This window comes from Chiloscyllium plagiosum, chromosome 33 (assembly GCF_004010195.1).
Source record: "Chiloscyllium plagiosum isolate BGI_BamShark_2017 chromosome 33, ASM401019v2, whole genome shotgun sequence".
Lineage (NCBI taxonomy): Eukaryota > Metazoa > Chordata > Chondrichthyes > Orectolobiformes > Hemiscylliidae > Chiloscyllium > Chiloscyllium plagiosum.
Window position 1 is genome coordinate 12,088,712 of NC_057742.1, and position 18,624 is coordinate 12,107,335.

The 18,624-nt window shown below is 45.2% G+C and overlaps 1 protein-coding gene across 3 annotated transcripts in view; it reads left to right on the forward strand.

The window, feature by feature from the left end:
• The first annotated feature begins 684 nt into the window (after positions 1-684).
• LOC122539839 (NGFI-A-binding protein 1-like) overlaps positions 685-18,624 on the forward strand; it is a 56,934-nt gene continuing 38,994 nt past the window's right edge. The window contains exons 1-2 of one of the 3 annotated variants that reach the window (XM_043674940.1): positions 685-1,197; positions 10,760-11,565. In XM_043674940.1, coding sequence (XP_043530875.1) covers positions 10,786-11,565 — 780 coding nt within the window. In that variant the 5' untranslated portion in view covers positions 685-1,197; positions 10,760-10,785. Of the gene's footprint in view, positions 1,198-4,411; positions 4,506-10,759; positions 11,566-18,624 lie in introns of those variants that run through there. The other 2 variants (XM_043674941.1, XM_043674942.1) reach the window with 2 other exon arrangements.

Below are 18,624 nucleotides of genomic sequence, written 5' to 3' on the forward strand. Positions count from 1 at the left end.
CTATATTATCCCAAAACCCGATACCCTGGTGCTGGCTGATTTAAAAATATTCCTGCTTCCACGTCCCTCGTCCTACTCTGTCTGTGCTTCACCCTATAGCCCTTCAATCCAATTCCAACCCAACTGTAATCGTTCCAATTAAGTTCAGGTAAGAGCACCCAAAATCATCAATCTCTCTAGCTCTTTGAAACCTGTATGTCCGTCTTTATGTCCCTCAGGCAAATGTTCTTCGACAACATTCATTTGAAGCTGCTAAACACGTTTTACGATATGAAAGGCGCTACGCAAATGAAAGTTGTTTGCTGTGTAGTTTTAACTAGTGCCAGCCACTGTCAAGAAAGTAAAAGCAAACAACTGAGGATCAAAAACGAAAATTTGCACGACAGTGAAAAATATCAGGCGGCCAAGTGCCCAAGTGAGGGAAAAACAAGTGTCACCAGAGAGAGGGTTGGTAAACTATGCCCTGAGTACCAGCTAAACCCACTGAAGATCAAAAAGCTGACCAAGTGATGCCACCAATGGTTAAAATCTGCAATCCACCCCCCCAACCCAAAACATGTAAAGGCACTTGTACAGATCTTGAGGACTCGAAGGTGTGAGAAATGTTGCAACATCAGACAGCTGAGTGAAATTGCAACAAATGTTACTAGGGAGAAAGATACTTGCACCAATTCATCTCCCCCAGGATTTATCTTTATAAGGGGGTGGGTGGGTAATTATTAATGCTGAGGTGGGGTAGGGTTTTTTTTTTGCAATTTGCTTTTTGCATTTTTCCTTGCATGGACCACCTTAAACGCCTGCAGTGTGACTCAGCTCCCCACCCTCAGAGGGAGCCAGCACCAGGGTGGGGAAGCGCTTTGCAGACATTGAGTGTGCACTGTCGCCATTGCTCGCTGCTGCTGCAGTTTGTAGTAATTTGCTTTTTGGGGAGGTGGGGGTGGTGGTAAGGGGTGGTGGAGCCAGGCAGTTGTGTTGGGGTTTTTTTTTATAAGGGGAGGGGGGTATTTAATTTGTCCTGGAACCCCCTCCCCCCACAGCAGTTCACCCATAAAGAGCGAATCCCCCACCCACACCGCCTTGTCCTGTACTCCGTGCCCCAGGCTCGGGAACACTGCAGCCGGCCCCGGAGTCCCCACTCTGAAGCCGAGAGTCGCAAAGCAGCGCCTTGGTCTGTCCGTCCACCAGCTCCTAATCCAGGTAAGCAGCAATCCCCGAGTGTAACCTTTAACCACCAGGCTTTGGCGATTAAAAAAAAAGCCCAACTCTTCAAACCCTGGGCGAGATCTGTAAGGAGGGGAGAGATCTGATCCCTTGTTCTGACCCATTTCTCTTTCTCTCTCTCTCTCTCTCTCTCCCTTTCTTTCTTCTTTTTTCATAGACATGCGTGCACCCAATTTAAAGCAGCAACGTCCCCTCTTCCCATCTCTATTTAACTTGGTGGACCCCACCAGAAGTTGGTGGACTCCAACTGTTCTGTATTTTAGTTGTGGGGGCCTTTTGTCTCTCGGCACCATTTTGCCACTGATCTCTGTTTTTAGGGGACACAGGGATGAGGTACATTTTCTCACTTTGGAAGCACCCCACCTCCCTCACTATGAACTCTTATTGCAGAGGGTCTTGTCAGAGAGTGTCTTTTGGAATGAGATGTTAAAGTCTGCCTGCCTGCTGTAGGTTGTTTTGAAGGAGAGCAGGGGAGTTATCCCCAGTGTTTTTTGATGATATGAGTCCTTCAACCAACATCACGGTTCAATACTTGGTGATTGTCACATGTTTTGAGAGTGTGGTGCTGGAAAAGCACAGCAGGTCAGGCAACATCCGAGGAGCAGGAGAATCGACATTTCGAGCATAGGTCCTTCATTGTCACATATTTTCCCAGGAGATTCCTGTGCATAAATTGACTTTGTGATTCCTACATTATGACAGTGACTACATTTCAAATATATTGTAAAGCACATTGAGATTTTCTTTGGTGGTGAAAGCTGTAAAGAAAGACAAACCTTTCTTTTAACAAGTACCAGATGACGTGTTTTGGAGTGAGCAGTATCTAATTTCTTCATATTGAGAAATATGAGCTCTTTAATAATGTGCAGAATTGGTCTTGGGAAATGGTGATTGAGTAAAACAGTACCAATGTCACTGGTACCATTGCTGCCTTTTCTTCACTGGATGTGGATGACTTTCACCAAGCCACTTCACCCATTGATTGAGAAAATGGTCGTAGCCTCTGTCTGGACAATTATAGAACTCGCCCTCATTCAGACGGTGTTGCAGAGTCATCCTGGTAATATTGAATATTGCACGACATTTATATATTGTGATAGGGTCTACATATCAATATAGAGACTACTTCATCAATTGTTAAGCCTCAAAACCTATAGGTTCATCATCTGCTTTTGGCTGTGCTGTCCTGGATAGTGTCACACTTCTTGAGTGTTGTTGGAGCTGTACCCATCCACGCAAGTGGGGAATATTCCATCACACTCCTGATTTGTGCCTTGTTGATGGTGGACAGACTTTGGGGAGGCAGGAGCAATGTTCCTGCTGATTATTTTTCCCTGCTGTGCAGGCCTTCCAGAACTGTTGGCAGGATCCCAGAGTATATGTGGCTGCACAGCTCAGAAGGAATATTGGTGAGGAGGTGAGTTACTCCCCTCCGGCTGCCCTGGTCTCTGACCTTCCCCTTCCAGCGGCAGCGTTGACATAGCTGATCTAGTTAAGCTTCAGGTTGGTCGTGGCTCGAGCAAGTTGTCAATGGAGGTTTCAGCAATGGCTGCTGAATGTCAAGAGGAGATGGTTAGATTCCAGTCTTGTTGGGGATGGTCATAGTCTGGCACTTGTAGGACACAGCCGTTCCTTGTTGGATCTATGGCAGTAGTGTCAACAGCCTTGGGGTTAGAAAGATGGATAATTAATCATTCCAGGGCGTTACCCCAATGAACCATCAGCAGGACCAGGGAGGGGATAGGACCAGGCCTGGATGACATTGTGCATTCTGTCTGTCCAACCTCACTGTCAAGATGAACATGCTACAGATCCCCGCAGAAAGACAAACTTGAGCCTATGGAATCACACTGCAACTTAATTTGTCCCACCCGTTCCTCCTAGTTAGAATGGAATGAAGCCTAACCCCACTTCCCCCAATTTGACCATGCACTCTAAAAGAATTTTATTATCGCAGTCATGAAGTTGAATTCATGCAAGATGCCCTCATTTTTGATTTTAAAAAAAAATGAAACCCAGCAGTGTATCTCTCACTTTTATGTTTAATGAGATTTGCAATTCACCCGTTGGTCATAAATCTCACACCTTGTCTGTTTTCTTCCCACTTCTGCGCTGTGTTCAAGTCTCGAGTATGGATGTCAGCTGGCAGTTTGGCCAAGGCAGGAATTGCAGCTGAGTCCTGCCTGACCTGGTGTGACAGGAGATTAAACCTCTCTCTCAATGGTTCAAATGGTCGCTGGATTAAATGGGGAGAGATCACTGCCTAAGGCCCTCCTGCCATAATACAGAGAGGGCCTGGGAAATTCTTTGGCCTGAATTCACCAGAAAATATTTGACATGAAATATAGATGTCCATTATAATGATAATCTTTTTTGAGTCACTTCATGTACTGAATCAAAAGAAATTGATCTACATTTTGGAATGTCAAGTTTGAACTGTTTCATAATATATCTCTCTACAAATTTGAATGAAGTATTGTTTTGAAATGCTGAGTTATAAAGGTGATTCACTTCTAACTTTATTAGTTAACCCATGCCCTGTCTGAGAATTGGTGTTTTTCAAATAGTTTGCATGTTAAGTGCAAAATGACTTGTAAATATATGGTTAATGTGGAGTTAGCCAGTTAGTTAGTCTGTGTGATTTATTTTGGATTATTGTTGATCATGTGAGGAGTTCAGAGACACGTTTTCTAGAGATTTCTTTCTGTTGTCTTTTGCCTCCACCCTAGATTTTATGCCTGAGGAAAGATGGCAGTAGGGGTTAGATGGTGGAGGTTGAGAGAAAAACTATTTAGTCATAACGTGGAGGAGGGCACGTTCTATTTGAAACTGCCCATCCATCTCGAAAGTTAGCATGTGTCTAACAATCTAAAGACCAATGTTTACTCATGTTAATGAGCTAGTGAAGTCACTGTGTTGTGTGGGAACAGAGCCAAAGGCCTATAGATTAGGTAGAGTTGGAATTTTGAGCTCTGAAGCAGCAAGGCCTGCAGGAAAAGGCTTCAGTGTAACTCCTTCGACTCTTTCTGATCCTTGACTTTTCTTGCTGTGCTTAATGCATATGTGGAGCAACTCATTAAACAAAATTAATTACCAGCCACATCGTGAAATTCCAGTGAAATATCTGCCACTACCCCGCCAAGTCCAAGAGAAAGGAAAAGTGATTGAGAAGTAAAACGCAGTGTTGGGCTCTTGTGAAGGGAGATTCAGTGAAGCGCATTTGATTTTCTTTAAAAGAGTTCCTTCAGAAAACAATGGGCCCGAACATCTCACAGCAGAGTGCTGTAAGGAGAATTTTTAAAAACCGAAAGAATTGTGGATGCTGGAAATCAGAAACAAAAACAGAAATTGCTGGAAAAACTCAGCAGGTCTGGCAGCACCTGTGAAAAGAAATCAGACAACGTTTCGGGTCGAGTGACCCTTCCTCAGAACCCAGAAGAGTTTATACCTCATTCTAAGTGATTCGCCCTCAGTTGTGATTTCTCCGTGTTCGTGAGATTGTGCTGTGCTGTGTAATCTGGCTTGCGCTGGTTGTCAGGTTTCACAGAACCTGTTGCTGTATGACTGCTTCGCTGCTTTGTGACAGCTAGGCCCGTGTGAGGTTAGGGGCAACGTCACTCAATCCCTGCAGCTCCTGAGTCTAGTGTGGCAACCATGATTCAGACAAAAGGGAGCTTTTAATTATCCATGTTCCCATTATGGATTTGAACAGTAGGGGAGGTGAGCCCTGAGTTAGGCAGCGGGGGAAGGAAGAAAGGCAGCTGCCCCATGCTTTAACTTGCACTGAATTCCATTCCACCAGCATCCCCCCCCAGTGCTTGTAGGTTTACATTGGCTCCCAGTCAAGCAACGTCTTGATTTTATAAATTCTCATATTTGTTTTAAGATCCCTCCACGGCTCAGCCCTCAGAATTTCTGAAATCGGTTCCTGTACCACAATCCTCCGAGCTATCTGCACTCCTCAGCCTGGCCTCTTGTGCCCCTCACTGCTTTTAATTGCTGCACTATTGGCGGCTGTGGTTCATGTGACTAGGCCCCAAGTGTTGGAATTCCCCACCAAACCTCCCTATAGCTCACTCTTCTTGAAAAGATGTTTTAAAAACCTATCTCTTTGATTCAAGCTCTTGGCCTTCTGCCCAAACGTCTCCTTACGTGGCTTAGGGTCATGTTTTGTTTTAAAACAGTCGAGGTCAGGACGTTTCATTACATTTAAGATGTGATACGACTCTGTGTTGTTGAGTCGTATTATTCTGTAATCTTGTGGTACTTTAAAAGTCTCCTAGCCTGAGAGGATGAGGGAAATGAAGGGTTGTATGTCCTTACATTCTCCTCAGGGGGTTAGAGATCATAGGCCCATAAATTGGATTTGGTGATGCCTCCTACTTTAAGCCACCATGGAGGTTCAGTACGAGGGTCTTCGTACCCCCATCTTCCTTCCCCCAGATTGAACTTCTCTCCGCTGCCTTACTCAGGGCTCACCTCCCCTACAACTTTCTGTTCAAATCTGTAATAGAAACAGGGAGCTGAACAAATGTTCCCTCATTCTTGAAGTTCCTGCTGCAAAAGGACACTTGAACAGTCAATTCTTGTGTGCTCTGTGAGAAATTTAAGTGACTGGCCATTTGCATTGAAGTGCTCCTCTCACAGCAATGGATAGCTGTAGATTACTGTTAGCAGTGTCAGTGAAATGAATACTTAGCATTTCCTTATTCCTTGCTCTCTGATTCTGACAGAGAATGTGGCTCTGGCTTTGTCTGTGTTGCGGTCCATAATGGATGGTACTGTTTGGATCACTGCTCTGAAGATGGTCACTGCACAGAGACCCTCGAGGGTGCCTGGCACCAAGGCTGTGCTGTTCACAGAGGGGCTTGTTGTATTTCAGAATGAGAAAACGTACTGTTGCACGAAGTGCAGCCAGTTTATTTACCATTCTCTCCACCGCACCCCAGCTTCTCCGTGAACCCCTTTCCCCTCACAAGCTCATTTCGGCTTTGGCCAACAAATCAGTCTCAATTCACCCCAGGGTTCCTTCTCGGACATGCACAACACCTTGCGGTTGTGTAGTACCTTGAAGTTTGCAAGTCACCTTCACAAGAGTGATTATCAAACAAAATTGGAACTCAGCCTACTTGGGAAGAGAGACTAGATTGTTTTCCTTAGAGCAGAGAAAGACTGGGTTGGTGTGGGTGGATCTGACTGAGACGTACGGAATTCTGAGCATAGACTAGTTCAGGAGAGGTTTGTAGAAGGGGTCAGTACCCAGGTGAAAGAGTTTTAAGGAAAGAATGTTTTGGAGTGGATTTGAGGAAAAAGAATCATCCAGAGGGTTGAAATATCTGGAATCCATGTTGCCAGGGGTCCTGGATTACAGGTCCACTGTCGTTACTGCGCCATATTGACTGGAATTTCTTTTTCCACTGTGTCCAAATTGCATCCAATGCCCAAAATGTTGCCAGCAGACCTCTCCAACCGCTTCTGGCAACATCTGTGTAGAGAGAAGCAGAGTTAACCTTTCAAGTCAGGTATGACTGTCTTTCAGAATGAAACGTTAACTCAGAATGAAGAAGGGTCATATTGGACTCAAAACTCTAACTCTATTTCTCGCTTGACAAAAGCTGCCAGACCTGCTGAGTTTCTCCAACACTTTCAGTGTTTATTTCACATTATCAGCATCCACAGAATTTTTATTTTATTCCCTCTTGTTGCATCTTACAGCCAATGACTTATGGTTGAAATGACGAAGCTGTTGTCAAGTATGAAGTGTGGAAGCCCATTTGTACACAGCAAGCTCCCATGAACAGTGCTGTGATAATAACCGGATTGTCTATTTGAATGTAGGATTAGCGTTAGACAGGCTGATGGGGATAACTAGTCTTCCTCAAAGTAAGTGCCGGAGGAAGTTTTTGTATCTACTTGAGATGGTTGTAGGAACGAGAAACGTTTGTTATGGGGATGGATTGGATTGGAGACTGTTCCCCTTGAAGGCTGAGTGGAGGTTTGATCAAGGTTTTCAAAATTATGAGCGAGCTGGATAGAGTAGGTAGGAAGAAGCTGTTTGTGCTTGTGAAAGGAATAAAAACTTGACGGCTTAGATTTAAAGTGATTAAGTGTGAGCAAAAACCTTTTCACATGTCGAGTAGTTAGAGGCTGGGATGCATTACCTGGAAATGTGGTAGAGGCAGGTTCAATTTGGGCACTGGATGGCTATTTGAATAGAACTGATGTGGAAGGATATGGGGAAAAGACAGGAGATTGGCACCAAGGGATAGAACCAATGCGGCTACAATGGGCCAAATAGCCTCCTTCTGTACTGTAACACGTCGGATCTGGAAGTTCTGGCCTCAGTGTAATTCTCTGGCAGTGTAGCTGTCCTTCAGTATTGCAATAGAGTGTTAGCGTCAGGCTTTGGACTTGGGTCCTGCGGTGCTCTGGTCTGACCTTGCAGCGGGTCCTGTTCCTCTGTCACCCTGATGGTCACTGACTTGCATTAGCTCCCATTCAAGCAGCATCTGAACTTTCACATTCTCGCCTTTGTTTTCAACTCCATCCACGTCCTCTTCCGCCTTGCAATCTCCTCCAGCCCCACAATTGTCCGACAAATCTTCGTTCCTCCCATTCTGTCTCCTTGTGCGTTGCTCTACCATCAATAGCAGTTGGTAAGCTTTGGAATATCTTCGCTACACCTCTCCTCCCTCTCTCTTTCCTGCTTTAAGACACTCCCTGAAACCCACTTCTTTGTCCATTATCTCCTTATCTGGCTTTACGTTAGGCGTTTCTGTGAAGTGGTTTGGGGCATTTAATGGGGTTGATTAAAGGTGCTCTCCAAATATGTGTTAGTATTCTTGATGGGGACTTGAATCCCCTGACCCAGAGGCGAGAGTTCTGCCAACTGCTAAAACAAATGCTAAAACAAATGAGTGAACAAGACTTTGAGTTGATTGCTGGCGTATTTATATGTTGTACCTCAGTGGATTGGCTGAAGATTTGTGGCTCTGAGCAGCAGTTCCGGCCTCACTCAGATTACCAATAGGAAGTGTTAGAGACATTTCCAATAACAGAGGCGTGTTTTTAAAAAAAGCAACCGTTCAAAACACTTCAAAAGTTACTCATTGGCTGTGAAGTGCTTTGGGGAATATCTAAGAGTGTGCAAGATGCAATATCACAGCAAATCTGGCTTCTTAATTTCCCTTTCTGTGGCTCTCTACTTCTTACAAGATCACACTCTAGACTGTAATTAGAACTTAATGTTTCCTTATCGAATGTATTTTTGTTTTTGTCTGTAACACGTAGTTCTTCCATAAGGTGATGGTTGTGTTCTTGCGCAAGCCAGCGTTATAGAAATGTTGTGCTTTAGAAACAACGCTTAAAGTGTTGGCGATGTAATCGTGTTACAGACAACACACGTTTTAGAAGTTTGCGCTTTAGAGACAGTATCCCCAATTCATCAATCCCGTTACGGTGAATTCGTGTCAATGAAACGCGAATTACAGCAGCACGACCTTTTTTTTAAAAAATGCCGTAAGATCCTCTACATTCACCCCCCCCTCCTTCCAATGGGAGAATCAGTGGGACTTGGGTTCAACACCTTCTTTGAAAGATGATGCCTCAAATGGGTGTGTTATTGTTTGGTATGGTGGGCAAATTTATTTCCAATGTCTCTGAAATGGGTCTTGAACCCCTGAACTTCTGACTCAAAAGTGAGAGAAAGCCATCCCTGATCGGAGGGCAACACTTTGTGTGCTGAAAGTCAATGGATCTTCTCCCCCTTTGCGTTTCTCCAATTAAAGATCATAGAATGGAATCCTAACGGTGTGGAAACAGGCCCAACAAGCCCACACCAACCCTCTGAAGAGTATCCCATCCAAACCCATTCCCCTACCCCCTTGTTTTACATTTACTCCTGACTAATGCACCTAACCTGCACACCTCTGAAAACTATGGGCAATTTAGCATGGCCAATCTTTGGATTGTGGGAGGAAACTGGAGGAAACCCGCAGAGACATGGGGAGAATGTGCAAACTCCACAGAGACAGTTGCCCAAGGCTGGAATCCAACCCGGGTACCTGGTGCTATGAGGCAGCAGTGCTAACCACTGAGTCACCATGGAATTCTGGTCAGTTAATCATCTCCAACCAAAGTCACTCCAGTATTGGCAGCTCTACCTCAAGCTGGCCAGGCCCCAGACTCCAGAGTTCCCTTCCCGCTCTCCTTTGTCCCCATTCAATTTTCCTTCCTCCTTCAATACCTTTTGCAAGAGGAACCTCTTTGAATATGCCCACCTCACCCCAGAGGACTCTGAGCGGCTGGGAGAGTGGGTGAAGAAGTGGCAGCAGTGCAATACAATGTGGGAAAGTGTGAAGTGATGCATTTTGGAAGAATCAAGGCGTAGACTAATTCGAAGTGAGGAAAGGCATCAAACATCTAAAGCTCAAGAGAATACTAGTTCAGGATTAACTTGAGGTTAACGTGCAGATTCACTTGGCAGTTAGGAAGTTAAGCATTCATTTCAAGAGGGTTCGAACATGAGAGCAGAGGTGTATGCTGGGATTGTATAAGAATCTGGTTAGACTGCATTTGGAATATTGTGAGCAATTTTGAGCCCCGTTACTGAGGCAGGATGTGCTGGCATTGGAGAGGGTCCAAAGGAGGGTCCAAATTAATAAGAATGATCCTGGTAATGAATGGCTTGTCATAAAGATTGAGGACTCTGTGTCTGCACTCGATGGGATTTAGAAGGCTGAAGGGCGGGATCTGATTGAAACTAACAGAATATTGAGAGGCCTGGATATAACGCATGTGGCTAAGATGTTTCCACTGGTAGGAGAGACTATGACCCAAGGGCCCAGCCTCAGAGTGAAGGAACGATCCTTTAGAACTGAGAGGAGGAAGAATTTATTCAGCCAGTGGGTGGTTAATCTATGGAACTCATTGCCACAGAAGGCTGTGGAGACTAAACCATTGAGTATCTTTAAGACAGAGTTAGAGAGGTTCTCGATTAATAAAGGATGTCCAAGGTTACGAGGAGAAGGCAGGAGTTGGGGTTGAGGAACACATCAGCCATGATTGGATAATAGTACAGACCTGAGGGGCTGAATGACCTAATTCTGCTCCTGTACCTTATGGCCTGTGGTCTTATGGAATCTGCTGCCAATAGGTGGGGTCAAGGCCACAGTCCAAGGATATGTATCTTTATCGCCTATTATCAAGAATCAGAGAAATGACTTCAGCCAGAGAGAGGGGAGCCTGTGGAATTCTCTATTACAGGAAGCACCTGAGGCCAACACATTGAATGTTTTCAAGAAGAAGTGAGATCTAGTTCTTAGAGCTAAAAAGATCGATGGGTAAAGGGAGAAAGTGGGAACAGGGAGTAGGATGACCAGCCATGATGGTATCGAATAGTGGTGCAGGCTTGACAGGCTGAATAGCCTCCTCCTGTTCCTGGGTAGACCTTGAGCCCTGTGCCCTAGAAATTGAGCTTTTTCTTTCTCCTCCGAGAGGCCTGACCGTTGAATCTGTTTTGTTTTGTTTTGTTTCTCAGGGTCTTTGAGGTCAAGGAAGCGGGCTATGACGACCTCTCAGCCCTCCACCCTGGGCGAGCTGCAGCTCTACCGGGTCCTCCAGCGAGCGAACCTTCTCATCTACTACGACGCCTTCATCCAGCAGGGCGGAGACGACGTCCAGCAGCTTTGCGACGCCGCGGAGGAGGAGTTTCTGGAGATCATGGCGCTGGTGGGCATGTCAAGTAAGCCCCTTCACGTCCGCCGCCTACAGAAGGCCCTGCAGGAGTGGATCACCAACCCCACCGCCTTCAATCAGCCCCTCACCAAGCTCCCGGCCAGCAGCATTCCCATCGCCAAGATCTCAGAACTCAACACCAGCAGCCCCAACTCAGCCGGCGCTGCCCAGGGCCTGGTCTCCGGGCAGGAGGTGGCCAACAATCATGCCGTGTCACGGGAGACGTCGTCTCAGACATCATCTCAGGCGGAGGCGGTGGCAGCTGGGGGCGGGCACCCACTGCCCAGCATTTCCCACGTGATGACAATGCCTAAAGAGGAGCCCCACTCCCCCCCTAAGGATGGTGGCCCCTCGCTGCCCCTGACTCCAGACGTGGTGCAGATCATCGCGGCGTGCGCGGAGCGGCTCATCCACACCGTGCCCAGGATGGAGCCCAAGGAGCTGGAGTGCGTCTTCATCAGCAACAAAAAGATGGCCAAGTCGCTGGGCCACATCTTTGAGATGAGCGAGCAGGATCCCCAGAGGGAGGAAGAGATCCGCAAATTCAGTGCCATATATGGGCGGTTCGACTCCAAACGCAAAGATGGGAAGAATCTGACATTGCACGAGGTATGGGCGTTGAGTTGTGATTAGAAAATAGAATCGTTTACAGTATGGTAGGATAGGAGGTGATCTCATTGAATGTGGGGGAGCATGCTCATGGGGCTGAATGGCCTACACCTTAGAACATAGAACATTACAGCGCAGTACAGGCTCTTCGACCCCTGAAGTTGCACAGACCTGTGAAACCAATCAGAAGCCCACCTAACGTACGCTATTCGATTCTCATCCTTCACCCTGTTCAGACTGGGGACACTCTCCTCTGCCCTGCAGCCAATACAGTGTGGCAGTTGTACAATTCTTACCAAGAGCAAAGGTGTATTTCTAGCTTTGTTCATGGTGATGTGAGTGTTACTAGCTCGGCCAGCACATATCGCCCAGCGGGCAGTTAGGAATCATCCACGTCGCTCTGGGTGCAGTGTCACATGTAGGCCAGATCAGGTAAGGGTGGCAGTTTCCTTCCCAAAGGGACGGTCGTGAACTAGATGAGGTTTTCTGGCAATTGACGACGGTTCCCACTCTTCATTCAAGTTCCACCATCTGCAGTCTTATAGCACGGAAACAGACCCTTTGGTCCAACCAGTCCATGCTGACCATAATCCCAAACTAACCTAGTCCCACCTGCCTGCTCCTGGCCCATATCCCTCCAAACATTTCTCATTCATTACTTATCCAAATGTCTTTTAAACATTGTAACTGTACCCACGTCCACCACTTCTTTTGGAAGTACATTCCATGCACTGTCTGCATAAAAAATGTAGCCCCTCATGTCCTTTTTTAAATCTTTCTCCTCTCACCTTAAAAATATGTCCCCTAGTCTTGAAATCCCTCACCCGAGGTGAAAGACACCTACCATTCACCTTATCCATATCCCTCATGATTTTATAAACCTCCTGTGCTCCCAGAAAACAGTCGCAGTCTGTCTTGGTAGGATTTGAACCTGGGTCCCCATCATATTGCCTAGCTCTCCAGATTAATACTTTCATGAGAATACCATTGCCCTCCAATTATTCGAATCCCACTTTGAAATCCCTGATTGTATTAGCTTCTGCCATTGCCTCAGGTTGTACATTCCAATCCTATCAATGTGCTGTAGTATGCTGTCTCTAGGCAAGGCTGTGGAAGCCTAGCCAATAAATATATTTAAGTAAGAAATCAATAGATTCTTGGAAGTGAAAGGTGTTAAAAGGTGAGAGTGGGAATGGCGTTGAGATAAAGAGTCAGCCATGATTATGTTGAATGGTGGAATGGGTTCATTGGGCCAAATGGCTTACCCCTGCTCCTGTTTTCCATGTACTTCTGCGATTGTGTTAAAATCAGTGTCTTCTGTTTCTCCGTCATTGGAAACAGTTTCTCCCTCTCTGCTGTGCTCAGACTCCTCGTGATTTTGTTTATCACGTTTCTCCTCAGTCTTCTCCTCGCCATGGAGACTAGTCCTAGCTTCTCCCCGTGACTGACTGACTTTGGCCTTTCTCCTTCAGATATTTCCAAACCAACCTGTTCAGAGATATTTCCAAACCAACCTGTTCAGAGATGTTACCATCCACTCCTCCAGAACGGGTGGGGACTTAAACCTGGGCCTTCTGGCTGAGAGATTGGGGCACTACCACTGCTCACAAGAGCACAAAAAAGATTGTGGCCTTTCTTCTTTAAATTGCACGCTCTTTTCAATTTGCGGTGTGTGGAATGGCTTCCAGGGAAAACCAGTTTGTTCCCAAAAGAAACAAGCCTCAATGAGTTTGGATCTGACATTCCAGTAAACTCAGTGAAGATATTTTCTAATTTACCTATTCAGAAATGTTATTCCACTCCTCTGGAGCAGGTGGGACTTGAATCCAGGTCTCCTGGCTCAGAGATAGCGACACTACCACTGCACCATGAGAGGTTAAACTCAGCCATGTGACATCTAGGGATGGCGTACCCATGTGTCGTAATCATCAAATTGAGGGTTAAAGCTGCATTGGCTTACAGGAAGCATTGAGGCAGCAGCATTTTCTTAATTTACTTCAAAGGACGGTTGTTAAGTGGTGGTTTTCTTTCCCTCACTTCACCTCACTGGGGATCCCAAACGCACTATACAGAAAGATGCAGCCTTGAGTGTGAGACTGGTATCTGACTCTTGCTGCTTCTAAGCTGTTGCGAGGAAGGAGATGTAAAGACAGTGCCCAGCTTTCACACTCCAGAACGACACATTCGGCCGTTTTGAAATCCAGTCTTCAAATGGGAGGGACAGTGAATAAAATCAGACTGATTGATTGAAATCCATCAACAAATCACGCAGAGTCTCAACGCAGCCTGCAGCCAAATGCATTGAGTAATGGCTCCATTTGTGCCTATCTTTGGTCAATATTCACTGCCCAAGTTTGTAACAACCTCTTCCATTTGCTTTTTAAAACTTTTACTCCACCCCTCCCTGCAGCAAGTAATGCTGTCCCTCTTCCAGATTTTGGTCCTCTGCCTGTGGGGCTGTTTCTTGTGTGTGGGATTAAGCAGTGGATATTTGCCGACTATTCACCCAGGGAAGCCAGCGCAGACAGAGCTGAGCTTGCTGTCAGCTGAGGTCATCAGGGATTGCTGGAGATAGATACAGAAAGTAGCCCTTCTGTTTCCTAGAAGTACATGGGAAGTGATTTGAATGGCATAAAGACAACACAAATTATCTCATGTACCCTATACATGCTACATGTATATGCTGAGATAGCAGGGATAATCATAGAATCTCTACAGTGTGGAAGCAGGGCATTCAGCCCATCAAATCCACACCTGCCGAGACTCCTAATCTATCCCTGTAACCATACATTTCCCATGAATCCACCTAGCATGCACATCCCAGCGCACTGTGGGCAATTTACCATGATTCCTGATGAAGGGCTTTTGCCCAAAACATCGATTCTCCTGCTCCTCAGATGCTACCTGACCTGCCGTGCTTTTCCAGCACCACACTCTCGACTCTAATCTCCAGTTCTCACTTTCACCTAGTTTGCCTCGGCCAGTCCACCTAACCTGAGCATTGTTGGACTGTGGGAGGAAACACAATCACCCGGAGGAAACCCACGCAGACAGGGGGGAGAATGTGCAAACTTCACACAGACAATGCCCGAGGACAGATTCAAACCCAGGTCCCCAGCGCTGTGAGGCAGCAGTGCTAACCACTGAGCCACCGTGCTGCCCCATGGGGCTCCTCCCACTAGCAATGTCTGTTTTCTTTGTGCCTCTGATAAGTCTTAACGATTGCAGCATGATTTTATTGAAAGGTGAAACAGACTGGACAGTAGGCCTATTCCTGCTCCATTTTCATTTACATCAGCCACTGCAATCTCTCTGAGTCTCATTTCACTTGATAGCCCATCTTGCAATCTTTTTTTTTTAAAATAATAACTCACTTTTTTGAGAAAAGATTGACCTAACCAAACTTTGGAGTGCCAAATAAATATTCCTTTTTTCTGGTTATTTTACAAAAGGCCTTCCTTAGGAAGTTAAAAATCACACAACACCAGGTCATAGTTCAACAGCGTTATTTGAAAGCACTAGCTTTCGGAGTGCTGCTCCTTCATCAGGTAGCTAGTGGGGCAGGATCATAAGACACAGAATTTATAACAAAAGATCACAGTGTCATGCAATTAAAACGATATATTGAACAAATCTGAATGGCTGTTAAGTCTTTTATCCTTTAGAATGGGTTGCAGGTTTTGGTTCAGTAATATGTAAATCCCAGAACTTCTTTTATGTCACATTCTCATGATAACTTAAGGTTTTATCAAAGAAGGTGGCATCTCAGCTCAGACAATGTATTAAAGATGTGAGGTTAGATTCTGTCTGTATCCCAAACACAGACAAACTCTAACCTCCCACTTCCCCATATCTCTTCATTCTCTCTTTGTCGGGATAGAGAAGGGTGATAACAGTCAGACATCGTACATGAATTCGAAGGAAACGTACTTTTCCAGTTTATGAAGAGGGGAATGAGAAGAGTCCCAATGTTGGTGTCACCCTGAGCTAATTGGGCATCTCTGCTCCAACATGTAAGTGTCCACATAAGATAAAGGATATGATTCTAAAGGGGGTGCAGGAACAGAGAGATCTGTGTGTATATGTAGTAGGTCATCGTTAAGGATATTATTAAATTGGAGGGGGTACAGAAGAGATTTATCAAGATATTGCTGGGTTTGGGGGGTTTGAATTATAACGAGGGGCTGGATAGACTGGGACTTTTTTGACTGGAAGGTAAAAAGTTGAGCGGTGACCATATAGAGGTTTATAAAATCACAAAGGGTCTAGATAAAGTGAGTGGCCAAAGTCTTTTCCCTAGGGTGAGGGATTTCAAGACTAGAGGACACATTTTTGAGGTGACAGGAGAAAGATTTTAAAAAGGCACAAGAGGGGCAATTTTATTTTTACACCCTGAGTGGTTTGTGTGCGGAATGACGTCCTGAGGAAGTGGTGGATGCAGGTATAGTTATGTTTAAAGGACATATGGAAAAGTACATGAATATAAGTGTTTGGAGGGAAATGGGCCAAGCGTAGGCAGGTGGGACTAGGTTAGTTTGGGATTCTGGTCAACATGGACTGGTTTCTGTGTTGTACCTATGACAGTCAGAAAGAGCTGTTAATAAAGGGCACTGCATTCTAGGCTTCTTTATTAGAATATAAGAGCAGAGAGGTTATCTGAAACTAATGCAGAACACTATTTAGACCTTAGCTGGAGTGTTCTGTTCAGTTCTGAGTGCCTATGCAAAGGCTTTGAATATATTTGAGAGAGTGCAGAAGAGGTGTACAAGAATAGTTCCAGGGATGAGAAACTTCAGTTCTGAGGAAATATTGAAGTTGGGATTGTCACCCTTGGAGAGGAGATTTGCTCGAAGTTTTCACTATCCTGAGGGATTGGACAGTGTGGATAAAGAGCAATTGTTCCCATCCATAAATGGATGGAGAATGAGTGGGCGGAGTGTGGAAGAGTTTTGCAAATGGTTTATAGAATGGAAACAATATGCAGGATTACAGGAGAGCAGCAGGGGAGTTGTTAAGTTGATATATTCAGAGAGCCATTGCAGACACTGTGGGGCTGAATGGCCTTTTGCTGTCCTCTAACAATTCTATGATTATGTTACAATCTGAGGCACGCAGCCTCAGGAACATTTTGAAATTACTCAACCCAGACCGACCCCCAACTTCCTGTTGAACTGGACACTGACGTGTTTGTGGTGAGTTTGGGGTCACAGTTCAGATTTTCCAAAATGTAAATCGTCCACCTCCACCCCCACCCTGGGGTGGGTGAGGGGGAGTTGGTGCTAAGATGTAAAATTCTACCTACCTACCTACCTCCCTCACTCCCACTAATTTTATGGTGAAAAGCAAGAACCCTTTCCTAAAGTTTTCATCAAATGGGAGTCAATGTGAAACACATGGGGAGATGGTCGTGTAGTGGTAATGTCACTGGCCTGGTAAACCAGATGTCCTTTGAGTTAGCACCAGGTTCAAATCCCACCTGAGCAGCTGGTTGGAATTAAAATAGCTAATAGACCCACAAGATTCACCAGCTATTCACACAGTCGATGAGCTGAGAACTGTTGCACAGGAGAAACTGACACATAGAGATTCAGAAAAATAGAAGCAGGAGTAGGCCCATCAGCCCCTTGAGCTTGTTGCACCATTTAATATGATCCTGGCTGATCATCCAACTCAGTATCTGTTCCTACTTTTTCCCTGGACCCTTTGATCCCTTTACCACAGAAAGCGGTTGAGGCCAAAACATTGAATGTTTTCATGAAGATGTTAGATATAGTTCATGGTGAACACGAGGCGTCACGGTGGCTCAGTGGTTAGCAATGCCACCTCACAGTGCCAGGGAGCCGGGTTCGATCCCAGCCTTGGGTGAGTGTCTGAGTGGAGTTTGCACATTCTCCCTGTGTCTGCATTGGTTTCCTCCAGGGGCTCTGGTTTCCTCCCACAATCCAAAGATGTGCAGGTTAGGTGAATTGGCCATGCTAAGTTGCCCATAGTGTTCAGCGATGTGTAGGCTAGGTGCATTAGTTAGGGGTTAATATAGGGTTGGGGAATGGGTCTTGGTGGGTTACTCTTCAGAGGATTAGTGTGGACTTGTTGGGCTGAAGGGCCTGTTACCACACTGTAGGAATTCTTAAAAAAAAAACTCCACAGACTCCTCGCTGTCTGGGTGAAGGCATTTCTCTTCATCTCTGTCCTAAATGGTCCACCCTGTATCCTTAGACTGTGACCCCCAGATTCTGGATCCGGTGGGAAGGATTTTTTAAATATTCGTTCATGGGATGTGGGTTTTGCTGGCTGTAGGGCAGTTAAGAGTGAACCACATTGCTGTGCATTTGGAGTCACATGTAGGCCGGACCAGGTAAGGGTGGGAGATTGAAAACCGGAAGATTAACTTCCCTAAAGGACATTGCCTTACAATAAATAACTGTAGTTTAGTGGCCGCTATTAGACCAGCTTTTTAACTTTGAATTGATATTTTAATGACCTGTTCCGCATCATTAACTAATTTGCAGATCCCTATAAGTTACCTCTCACCTTCTATCCAGGTTGAGATGTCCATTTCTAGTCATGCTTTTTTTTGTAAATATATTTATTAGCACTTTTTATAACTTTACAAACATATAAAATTATTGAAAAACAATCAATCACAAATATCAGTATAATAAAAAGAAAAAAAACACAAATTACAATACAACTACTGTCTACTAACTATAATTCTACTCGTTTTAAAATAGTGATGGAAAAGGATACACCAGATCTAAAAGTTGAAGTTCTAAATTGGAGAAAGGCCAATTTTGATGATATTAGGCAAGAACTTTCAAAAGCTGATTGGAGGCAGATGTTCGCAGGTAAAGGGCCGGCTGGAAAATGGGAAGCCTTCAGAAATGAGATAACAAGAATCCAGAGAAAGTATATTCCTGTCAGGGTGAAAGGGAAGGCTGGTAGGTATAGGGAATGCTGAATGACTAAAGAAATTGAGGGTTTGGTTAAGTAAAAGAAGGAAGCATATGTCAGGTATAGACAGGATAGATCGAGTGAATCCTTAGAGTATAAAGGAAGTAG